Source organism: Artemia sp. Qi Xiang Cuo, chromosome 14 (genome assembly GCF_049724085.1).
Source record: "Artemia sp. Qi Xiang Cuo chromosome 14, ASM4972408v1, whole genome shotgun sequence".
Lineage (NCBI taxonomy): Eukaryota > Metazoa > Arthropoda > Branchiopoda > Anostraca > Artemiidae > Artemia > Artemia sp. Qi Xiang Cuo.
In genome coordinates this window covers 58,127,841-58,140,655 of record NC_142807.1, presented here as the reverse complement: position 1 = coordinate 58,140,655, position 12,815 = coordinate 58,127,841, and the positions used below count along the sequence as shown (strand labels likewise).

At 34.8% G+C, this 12,815-nt stretch overlaps 1 protein-coding gene across 1 annotated transcript in view; it reads right to left on the bottom strand.

The window, feature by feature from the left end:
* Positions 1 to 12,815, bottom strand: part of LOC148944689 (transgelin-2-like) — a 64,315-nt gene that overhangs the window by 24,190 nt on the left and 27,310 nt on the right. The window contains exon 4 of the mRNA XM_089100762.1: positions 12,450 to 12,554. Coding sequence (XP_088956888.1) covers positions 12,450 to 12,554 — 105 coding nt within the window. The remainder of the gene's footprint in view (positions 1 to 12,449; positions 12,555 to 12,815) is intronic.

The following is a 12,815-nucleotide window of genomic DNA, read 5'->3' as shown; positions in this document are numbered from 1 at the left end:
CAACTATCATCTAACTTCGAATATCGTTAAGTATCGTTTATCTTGTACTGCGCGGTGGTGTTCTCAGAGTTAAAGTTCAAATTGTCTTTTAATTTCTGCTTCAAATATCTTCAAATGTATTTAAGTATCTTTCAACTTTAAATATCGTTAAATATCGTCTATCTTGTTCTGATCGATGGGGTTCTCAGAATTAAACTTCAAAGTGTCTTTAACTTATTCTTCAAATATATTCAATTTTCTTTAAGTGTAATTCAAATTTAAATATAGTTTAATATAGTTTTTTGATAGATGGAGTTCTCAGAATTAAACTTCAAATTGTTTCTAAATTCGGTTCCAAATATCTTCAAATGTCTTTTAGTATCATTTAACTTCAAATATCGTTAAATATCGTTTATCTTCAAATATCATCACTATACTGTCAAAGTAATCTGGGGTCCGTAGTGAGTATCGACAGCGATATCTACGTATTTATATCTTGTACTGGCCGTTGGGTTTCTCAGCGTTTATGCTATTATATAGTTCGTTAAATCACTTGATATTGAGGTTCAAATATAGTGTTACCTGATACATAATATGGTTCATAGTCGAAGAAACGACGATCGAAGGTAACTGTTGTTTTCGTAGACGAAGCTGGGATGAAGTTGCCTGGAGTCATGGTGAGTACTCTTCGTTGGTTTAGATATGATGAAAATAGATGCTACTGGGTCGTATCTGTACTGGGCAGCTCATTGTAATGCTCAATGACCAAAGTGTCCATTTACTTTCCTGCAATAAAAACAACGCGGCAGAATCACATGTTCTTTGAAGCAAATACACATACAATAATTCACGAATTAATTGGGTTATAATTTCTTAGCTATGAGACAGAATTAAATAAATACATTAATATTAGTACTCACAATGAAAATCTAAAACAGAAATTTCTTCAAATTTGTTTTTGTAACGAAAATCTTGATATTAAATAAACATAATTTACCCAACAATATTAAGATTGATGTCTGCTTTTACGATATTTTTTCATGCCTGCATTCTTTACGAACGCCTGTGCTGTTTAAGAAATGAATGTGCAGAGTCATAACCGCATAGTTTTACGCACACGATAATACAATGGGGGAACAAGACATAGCAAGGACGAGTGGAGACCTCTCTACCCACTAGTCTTCTAATGTCCTCCCTATTTCTTGGCTTAGACGTTCTCATGTGGCTCCGGGTTTAGTCTCAGCATTTCAGCTGTTTCCCCGTGTTCTTCTCTTGGTTTTCCGTAATTGCAAGTCAACATTGGTGCCTCATATTCGCCTTTCGAATAAGGTAATTAGATGCAGGGTTCCAAGCTTGCCCGCGTAGATTCCAATTGATGCTTGGCAAAGAATATAAGCGTAATGAAGAACTGACATCAATATCTTTTTAGAAGGCTATTGTTTGAGCAAATCCTTCAGCACTAAATAAATAAATATGATATATTAAAGTCTTATTAGAATCCGTTAAGCGAGAAACACCTTCACATTAATAGGGAATTCCTTGTGGGTTTTACTTAGTCGCCATTGGACATTCACAGGGTTTCAATCCATATATCTTAACTGATTAAATGGTTTTAAAATTTTACGTATTGTATTTTAGATATAATTTCACATCCGCCGTGAAATTCTACATATAAACGTACCATAGGTTGTTTGGTTATAGTTACCAATAGTTGGCTATTAGTACATATATTACTCGGGTAAGAAACATTATATTCCTCGATTAAGAAACACATTAATAATAAAACGTGCGGCGATTAATTACCCTGGTAGGCGTAAAGTAATTATAATATGCACAAATATAAAATTTTTAGTTTAAATATACGCTTCCTTAATTGTTTTTTATTGTTTTTTTTTTTTTGATAATAAACATATTTGTTAGGAATTGGGTCGATTTTTAATGTAAAATATGTTGGGAAACTGTGGAATCTTATGTAATATATAAATTGAATTAATTTCGAAAAAATGCCACAATAAATATATCAAAATAAATTTAATTGATAAACCAAGGAGATTAAAGGACGTTTTTGTCACAGAACTATAGAACAGTGATCTCTCTGTTATTGAATACGCCCTAGGTATAAACTAATGAAATTAAATTTTTCGCCAAGGAGCTAAAGACATAAATGACTTTTTTTCTATATGAAAGTAATGTTTAACACAGCTGGAGGACAGCATACGTCATTGATATAATATAATGAAATTAAAACGATTTTTTTTCTCGGAGCTATAAGAAAGTAAACTCACTGGTTCTATATCAAGGCATTCTGATTCAAAAACGAAAACTTAAATAGTTCACAGAAGTTTCTATTCAACCTTTAAGTATTGTCTTTACTGGCACTTGTTGTCATAAAAATACTAATTTTTTACACTTGAAGGACTGAGAAATATCCCTTCCTACGGTCGTGTAAAAAAAAAATAAAGTAAAAAAAAATGGGCCTTGTGTTGCGCCCCGGGCGTCCCACAAGACGTGGTCCAACGCGAGTTGTCGTTTTCGGTAGACCACTAGCTTCCAACCTTTGGTTATTTTCTGTTCCAACCTTTCTAGTATCCTTCGAAAGGGTATAGAAATAAAACTAACAAAAATAAGACATTCAAAACTTAATCAAATCCTTACTTGGTTAACTCTAAATGCACACTGTTGAATTTATTACGGTGCTAAATTTATCATCTTTGAAATTTGTCTTTACATTAATTAGGGATATTTCCATCTGTCAGGTTTTTTTAACAATTCTACCTGACTGTGTCGTGATTATATCCGCGGGTTCTTTTGGTTTTTTCTTTTTCGGGTTGTCTATCTAAAAAATGTAAAATTTTTTGTATTGCTTTTTAAAAAAATATTTCCCGTTTAATTTCTTTTGTTTAACGTGTGCAGCTGCTGAGGTCGGACTAGATTTCCCTATTTCTTTAGCTACTATTTGGTCTGATTCACCATCAGACTCTTCTGAATTGGTTTCTGACGAATCCGTATTAGAACTTTTAGAGGTGGCACTTTTTGAGGTGTCACATGCCCTTCCTTCGTAAATTTCTACTCTTCTGGAAGTAGAAGGTTTATTCTCTAAGTCCTCACCTTGAGTTCTCAACTCGGGGGATTGGAAAGATTCTTGAGAGCTTTGGGAGAAATCAATAGTTTTTGTGGGGTTCCTCCATTGTTTGAAGGCCATGTCTTCAGTGGGATGGGGCATTCTTTGCACAAAGGTTTCCCTCCATTAAGTCCACTTTTTAGGTTCGATTTTGGACACAGTTATATCATGATGTTGACCTTGCTGGTCATCATTGGGAGTTTTAGTCTCGGGCAATGTACTGTGACTATTTTTTATGGGGAATTTAATTAAATCCATAGCTTCTCGCAAGTTTGTTTTAATTAAGACTTTGAGAGAAGTTTGCTTTACAGTAAGAACGGGGGTCTCTACAGCTCTGTTTAATTCTTCCTGTACTGACTGGGGCCTTTCTAGTGGTGTTGTAGGGGAAACCATATCATCTGGAAATCTTTGGGGGGGACATGGGGTCGAGATTCTATCGGGGAAAAATTGAGTTTTTGGAGATATTGTATAATCTAAATCTCCTGCGTTTGCCGATGAATAACTTTTTGTGCTTTTTGGCGTTTTTATTCTTACTGGTGTTACGGATTTTTTATCTGGAATAACTAGATTTTCCATAGCCAAAAATTCTTCAAAGTTTTGTTCATCACTTTCATTTTCAAAATAATCTTGTTTGAAATTAAATGGTTTTAGCTCTGCCAGTCTTGACCTAGGGGGCTCATTTTCCGAATCTGACGAATCAGTAGACGAGGGATGAGATACCCATCTCTCTGGAAATTTGGCTGTTTTTATTCGGCTAACATGCGCTTTGTAGGTTTGCCCGCTATCGGGGTTCTCCATTTTAAATGTATATTCATTATCGTACTTTTTGACTATTCTGTACGGCCCAGAATATTTGTTGGAAAGTTTTTTTCCTTCCGTTTTTGCCTCGTTCCTTAGGTAAACGAAGTCTCCTACTTTGAAATCTATATCCCCCTTAACTTTGGGGTGGTTTATTAGCTCTTGGTTTATTTTACATTTTTCCAATTCTTGCCTAACTATCTTATAAGTTTTACTCATCCTATTAATGAATTCTTGTTTATAATCTTCTGAGTCGTTATAATATCGCCGAGATTAAAAAAACTAATAAAAACGGATTATAAAATATAGACCAAAAATTAAAAAAAATTGATTGTATCGGGTTGTTTAGGAATAAGCAGTGTTGATTAAGTTAGTTAAATCATGTCAGAATTTATTCCAGTCGCTCCTATTTTCTTTAGTATAAATAAATAGAACGTTAGAAAATATTTTATGTCTGTTTTATATTGTTCCAGTGGCGTGTGGATGGTACGGCGCTGTCACCATTTTCTCTATATTAATGAAACTCATTAAATCTTTTGTTACTTTTGCAACAAAATTGCTCCCGTTGTCGCTAAAAGTTTTATTAGGAATTCCAAATTGTAAAAATAATTTTGCTAATGACTTACTTGTGGCATAAGCACCTTGATTTTTTAATGCTTGTGCAAAAGTAAATACTGAAAAATGATCTATAACCGACAGAATACACGTATGGAATCTGCTGGACACAGGTCAGCCTCAACTTGTCTCGTACATGTCAAATGAGATCGTATCAAAGGGGTACTTTGCCGCTGGGAACCGTCACATTGGGTGATTTGGATAAGATGGGGGTGTTTTTCTCAGGTTACATGATTCGTATGTATTTACAAATTCTTTAATTTTTTTCAGTGTCAATTGTACGTAAAAGTATTGTTTTAACTTATTTAACGTTTTCATAACTCCTAAATGTCCACCTGTGTCCGAATGAAAATATTCAAATGCAGGCCCTATCAAGCCTTGTGGTAATACAGGTATTATCAAGGTTTGGTTTCTATTTGTCTCAGCAGTCACAATCCTACACAGTATTTCTTAATCAAGGTCGTAGTAAAAATTATCTATCTCTTTTCTAAGAGTTTTGAATTTATCCGATAACGCCTCATCATTCACAAAATAATCACTTAGTGCTACGCACATTTCGTCTTTTTTTTTGCTTTCTTTTTATATTTTACAAAGACAGGGGACGATAGTTAATCTTATTTTATTTTACTGCGTCTTTGAATTTGTTTTTATTACATCAATGTTTGATTTTAGAATAGATAGCATTAACTTCATTTTTTTCAGTTTCATACGGGTCATTTTCTGGATATCTACTCAAAAAGTCGCAAGCTGCGTTTTGTTTTCCCTTTAAATGTTCAAATTCATAATCTAGGTCTTGGATTTTCATCATCCATCTAGTTAGAATGCCCGTGGGGTTTTTAAATGTGTGCAGGTACTGCAAGCTTTTATGGTCTGATCGTAATATAAATTTTCTACCAATTAAATAATGCCTAAATTTGTCCAAGTGGTAGATAATAGATAATAATTCTAAGTTTGTGGCGGAATAACTGCTTTCGCCTTTTGATAAAGTTTTACTCGAATAGCATATAACTTTTTCAATTTGTTTAGGTGTTCCTTGTAGAGGGTTAGGGTTTTCTACTGGGATTGTTTGCGAAAGGATAGCGCCTATGCCCTTTGAGCTAGCATCGGTGGTAACGATGAATTTTCCATTTTCGAAATCAGGGAGTGATAAAATTGGTTCAGAAGTGAGTGCCTTTTTGAGTTGGTCTAGGGAAGTTTGAGCTTCCTGGGACCAGGTAACATTATGGGAGTTTCCTTTCGTTAATTCCGTGAGGGGTTTCGCAATTTGGGACTAATTGCGTACAAATTTTCTAAAGTAGCCAGTAAGTCCTAAAATTCCCCTTAATTCTTTCATAGTTCTGGGGGGTTTGAGGTTTTCAACACATTTTATTTTATCAGGGTCTGTGGATATCTCTCCCTGGGTTACTACTACTCCTATAAATTTAATTTTGGATTGAAATAAATTTAGTTTCTCAGGCCGGCATTTTAAATTGCCTTGCCTGAACTTCTCGAACACCTTAGCTAAAGTTGTCAAGTGTTGCTCAGTGTTTTCCCCCACGCATATAATATCATCAACAAAATGAATTATATTCCTTAATCCTCTTAACAGGTGCACTAGGGGTCTACATAACGCGCTTGAACTTGTTTTAAGCCCAACTGGTACTCTCAAGTATTCATAAGATCCATATTCGGATGCTTAAAATGCAGTCTTATGGACATCCTTTTCAGATATTTTCACTTGGTGTTAGGCTTGGGAATTGTCTAGGTAGTTAAATACTTAGTTTGTGTTTGATATTGATTCAATAAGTTCATATCGTCTTTGTAGGTGAAATTTGTCTCTCTCTGATTTTTTGTTTAGTTACAGTTACTCCACAAAGAGCATAAAATCTCAAGTATTGGGTTGTAGTAATCTAATTGTTGAAATATACTGACTTATGTTAGGGAGTATAATCTCGTTCATGTCTAATTCATGGATTTTATTCTTGAACAACTCTTTGTGCTTATATGTCAAACGATATGGCTGTTTTGCTACTGGGTTACCAGTCGTTAAAATTGAATGCTGGTAAAAATGGATAATACCGATGTCAATTTAAGATGCAGAAAAAAAATCCATAAAATTACATAATAATTAGCATAATTTTTTATTAAGGTACATATACGTAATATTATCCATTTTAAATTTGTTTAAAAATTGCGATTTAGTCAAAGGATATTCGTTATTTGAGGTTTTAATACCGTTAACTAGGTTTCTTTTTGAATTTTCCCATGTATTTAAATCATTTTCCGTTAAAACCTGGATTTGGACTAAACACGTCCCCTTTTTAATTGTAATTGTATCGTTTTCATGGTTATTGGTTACCCAAATAAAACCTTCCCCTTTGTCATAATATATAATCTGTTCCTCGCATAACAGATTTTCGGGTATTTCAGACGGTGTCGCAAACCATATTTCTGATTTGCTAATTACTGGCTCGATCATTTGTGATATTTGAATTTTTTGCATCGTTTTGGGAGGGACTTTTGTTTTCCTTATAGCAAATCCGTAATATTTTTCTTCATTTTCATTGTTTATTAGATTCATGCTGGCGCTATGCTGTGCCATTGCGACATCTTGTGGCGTCGCGTTGGGTTTTACTCTTTTTTTCCACAATTCCACTATTTTCTTAATTTCATGTGACCTGTACTGTCGCATATCTCCTATTTTTATTGTCGCAGATTAAATACCGTTATTATTTAAATTTGCTTCGTTTCTGCGATATCTTTCAGGATAATTGAACAAATTTCCCATTATGCCATGTATTTGAGAGACCTGGGGTTCGAAATACTTCTACCTTATACCACTAGAAACTTTTTTCAATGTTATGTTATCTTCGTAACTTCTGTTACGATTTCTTAAGGTAGAAATATTTTCCCCCACCTTAGCTGGGTATACGAACGTCTCGTTGGCTACGTCTAAGATTATTCCATGAGAAAATGGACACATTTTAAATATAAGTGCTTTAGAGTTGATGCTATCGAATATAATAAAATTTGTCGTTAATTTAATATTGTATATTGGTAAATTTAGTAACCCAGAAACTGGTTAATTTCTTTTATTGAATGTAACACTGGTTACGTTGGGAGTATTAGTGTTCTTTTGTCGCCTAATGTGCAGAGGCAACGTATTAAATACGCAAGAGTTTATGATATTTATGGTAGCTCCACTGTCAACTAAGGCCGTAAATTAAACGTTTTCTACACAAAAATTATTAAATATAGGTATGTTATTAATAATATCACTACAAGAAAGCACTAGTATTGTTTTGGACCTATTAAATATCCCTGGCACCCTCGGGGTCCAACTTATGTTTCTGAGGGGCCTGAAGCGTTTCCCTGAGAATTTATTTCATTTCTCGGTGCCTGTAACAGATATTCAGACGTATTAGGCTCCGTAGGCATATTTAAATGATTTACGTCTGCCTGTCTTTGCCATGTATTATTATGGTAGCGTGGATGTCTCGTGTCAGTGCCATTTGCTGGCGTTGACTGCCAGTGCCGTTGGCTTGTAAAATTTTTATTTCTCATCGACAAATTTTCAAGATTTCTATATTGAATTCTCGCATTATATTGACCTTGTCGAGTATTTGGGTTTTCAAACCGGTAATTAATTTGCCTGTTGGGGACAGGGATCTACAACTTTAGTTGGTATACATTATAAGGTCTTGATTGGCGCAATCCCCCCTGGCTCGAGTTTAATGCACGACCGGTACTAATATTTGTTCTTCCGAACAAATGGTTACCGTAATTTTGCATAGTACCGACAGCATTTCTTGGTATGGGATTAGTGACGTAGTGGCACTCTCTTGCTCTGTGGCCGACACGAGTGCAGTTATAGCATCTTATTAGTGTAGGGTTGATGGGCTAAAAACGTACTGTTTTCTGCCTAGCGGGCTCTGGCGTTTTGTTTATTTTTTCTACTGGGGAGTTATCCCTTGAAAAGAAATTTGGGGATGTCTGATCGCCCTTGAAGATTATGTTTGCGTTTGAGTCACCTAGGTTGTTTATTTTTTCATTAATATGAGTTGCAACCATTTTATAAACTTCTATTAGTCGTTCTACCTCTTGGACTGCAAGGTCCAACGTCTGAATATTCTTGTATATTACTACTCTATATATTTTTGGGGGTAGCCCTTGCAAAAAGGTATTTAGTATGACTTTTTCATACAGTTGCCCAGAACCACTTCCGTATTTTGCTTCTACAGAAATGCGTATATTATCCAGATATTACCTTATATTTTGTGATAAATCAAAGTTCACTGCTCCATGTTTTAATTTATTTATTGAACTGGTTTCTATAAATCTCTTTTTGAATGCTTTTAATAAGTCATCAACCGTATTTATTGTCAAGTTGGCGTTATTGCCTATTGTATGTTCGACCTGTTTTAGAAAGGTTAAGGCCTGGCCTCTTAATCGTAGAAGCAGCATGTATTTTAATGCTTCAACGTCTGTTTTTGTTAATTGTACAAACTGGGTTATATGGATATTAAATTCGTCAATATCTGATTGACCTTTGTATTCCGGGATATATTTCGAAATCTATATATTTTTTGCGACTAGCTTTTGAACTAATATTAATTAATGTATATCGTTAATATTTTCGTTATTTTTTTTTTTTTGCGGTTTTTTAAAATTTTTATAAAATTTAATTAAACTAATTTTGGGTATGCTATTATATACTATTATATATAAGGGGTTTACAATAGTAGCCTATCGGTTCTAGGCCTAATCAATTTTCTTATATGTCTGTATCGTTCCGAAAATCAAATTTGAATTACAGGGTTTAAACGGACTAACTAGTTCGCAGTTTTCCTACAATTATCGACACGCGCCATGTGTACCATAGAAGAATTTGTTTGCGGTAAGAGAGAGGGCGTGCTAGTAGCTATCTAGATTTCTTCTAGAAAGCCACTTGGAGATCAGATTCCTTTGGGAGCATTCACCTTGGAAACTGGCGAACTAGTTATCTATTATCTGACTAGACTCAGACATACAAGAGAAACGAACACTTATAAAAAGACAATAGATTTATTAAACTTACATGCTTAGTTGTACAGCAATGGGTCACTTCAAAGACAATAAATGGTGACCGAGATTATTTGCGGTGCGAACTCTTTTAGATCCAACTTAATATTAAAATTAAAAAACACATTTACCCCACTCCCAAGCGCAGTTCTTTCGTCCTGCGCTCTAGGGACTGCCTGCCATTGGCTCACGGGCCCCAAGGACGCGAACCCTCGCCCAATAATACGTCTTAAATATTTTTGATGATTTAGGCGTTCACACGGTTCTTATAGTTTAAACGTCCTTAAAAATATTGTGCGTAGCACTTTTCTTATTGCTCACTGTCTTAGAGAAATCCAAAGATTTCAATTTATTGTCTTTGCTGATTAAGGACTTTTTCCTTTTTGAAAATAGGTTTATATTGATTATAGGAGTCCGAATTAAAGAAGGAACTTTATTTTGGTATTTCAAGTATATCGTGTTTTACTCCCGGTACACATGTTACGTTCCAAGATATACACCACGGGGGAGTCAGCGCCCCCACGAAACTTTCTTCAGATGATTTCTCTAAAAACAGAGCATATCTCCCTCAGCCGTTTGAAGCGTCCACATTTCAGAGCCATACCTCATTATGGCATTACCGTGACTTCTAGCGTTCAAATCCTAGTTCAAACAGTAATCTTCATGTTCTTCCATTTTTTCTCAACGGGAAAATCTGCTTTTTGGCGAAACCTTAGCCACTCTGATTTTTACTGGATACCAGTTTCACCATTCTTGCTAATGCTACTAACTACCGACCTATTTTATTAAGAAAGCATCATTCCATTTAATTCCTTAGTGCAAGGCCGTATCCAGGGGGGGGGCCGGTTTGAATCCCCCCCCCCGAAATTTTTGACCGAGTCAAAAATAAGTCGAAAATTAGTAAAACCTAGGTAAAAATTAGTAACCCCCCCCCCCCCGAAAAAAAATCCTGGATCCGCCCTTGCCTTAGTGTATATATTTTATTAGGGAAGAATATTAACTTCAGTTAAATAGAGATAAGCAAAATTTTCTTGCTTTGTTAAAGGATGATTCCTTCCTTGTCTTGCCTAGTTGAGAACCCTTCCCTGTCTACCAAGTCTTACCATCATTACATCATTTCCTCCAAACCTCCCACGTCAGTGCAAGAAAGTATATGAATGTTATCCATCGTTTCCACCCGTTTCATCATCAAATGTAGATTCTAATTGTTGATCGAATGTCGTCAAATCGTCAACTGTAAAAATCGTCAAAGCGTTGCATCCGTCATCCGGTAAAATTCGTCGGACGTTGATTATTTCATCATCAAACGTCGATGGTAATTGTTGACCAAATGTCGTCAAATGTAAAAACCGTCGAAGTTTTGTATTCGTCATACGGGAAAAATCGTCGTACGTTGATTGTTTCATCATCAAATGCCGATTGTAATTGTTGAACAAATGTCTTCAAATCGTCGACTGTAAAAATCGTCGAAGTTTTACATTCGTCATACGGTAAAAATCGTCATACGTAGATTGTTTCAGCATCAAATTTCGATTGTAATTGTTGAGCAAATGTCGTCAAATCGTCGACTGTAAAAATCGTCAAATTTTGCATTCGTCATACGGTAAAAGTCATTGTGCGTTAATTATTTCATCATCAAATATAAATGGTAAATGTTGATTAAATGGCCTCAAATCATCGACTGTAAAAATCGTCGAAGTTTTACATTCGTCATACGGTAAAAATCGTCATACGTTGATTGTTTCAGCATCAAATTTCGATTGTAATTGTTGACCAAATGTCGTCAAACCGTCGACTGTAAAAATCGTCAAATTTTGCATTCGTCATACGATAAAAGTCATTGTGCGTTAATTATTTCATCATCAAATATAGATGGTAAATGTTGATTAAATGGCCTCAAATCATCGACTGTAAAAATCGTCGAAGTTTTACATTCGTCATACGGTAAAAATCGTCGTACGTTGATTGTTTCATCATCAAATTTCGATTGTAATTGTTCACCAAATGTCGTCAAATCGTCGACTGTAAAAATCGTCAAATTTTTTATTCGTCATACGGTAAAAGTCATTGTACGTTAATTATTTCATCATCAAATATAGATGGTAAATGCTGATTAAATGGCCTCAAACGTCGACAGTAAAAACCGTCAAAGTTTTGCATTCGTCACACGGTACAAATCGTCACACGTTGATTGTTTCATCATCAAATGTCGATTGTAATTGTTGATCAAATGTCGTCAAATCGTGGATTGTAATAAAACCGTCAAAGTTTTGCATTTGCCATACGGGAACAACAGAGGCGATACGGTAAAAATAGCAACAATAAGAGCAATAAGGAATGTTTTAATGGTTTATTTTATAGCCGATGGAATATACATAACCATAATACTAGGGGCAGGGATGATAATTCTACTCCAGCTGTAGTGTCTGCCAAGTCCACGTTTCCTTTTATTATGAAGGGGCATAAAATTATGGAATTAATTTGGAAAATGAAAAGGATAGAATATTTTCGTGATTTTAAAGAAAAATTTAAAAAGAAATTATTAAGAAAGTATGAATTTTAGTTTTGTTTGTTTCGGATATTTGGTTCGATTTAAATTAAGCTGTAATTATTTGTTGTTTAACGAGTGTGACCCCACAGTACGGACTTGGTGTGTAGTTGCTGCCTCCGCAGTATTTTTACAATCATTTTATATTTTTAAATTTATTTATATATTTTTTTCTTTCTTATGACAGTGAATTTAAATGATGTTATATGAATGTTTTTTTTACCTGATTCACCCCACGTCAACCGTTTGGTTTTGGGTGAACTATAGATTTTTGTATGTAAATTATTGTTGTTGTTAAATAGACATACCATAACAAAAATTAATCAATCTACTTTAAATTTTACTTACCATATAAAGGTTTTTGTGTTCATACAGGTCATTAACTTGAAACAAATCTTGAGACCTTAGGCCATATGCGACGCATCCCTTTAAAAACATTTCCAAGTTTTCTCGCTAAAAATGAAAAAGTTCGTAAAAATGAGTTCTTATGGTGGCGCTACCCGGCAACCAGATATAGATTAAAGTGTGATATTATGTGAATTTAAACATTAGCCATGGGCGTAGGCAGCATATTGTCTAAGGGGGGGGCAGGATAGTGTGTTGGAGTTTTATCAACTGCTTTTTCCAAACCCTCTGCTTTTCAGCCATATCTAATTTAAATTTGATGGTCTAAGGGGGGCAGCTGCCCCCCCCCTCCCAACGCCCATGACATAA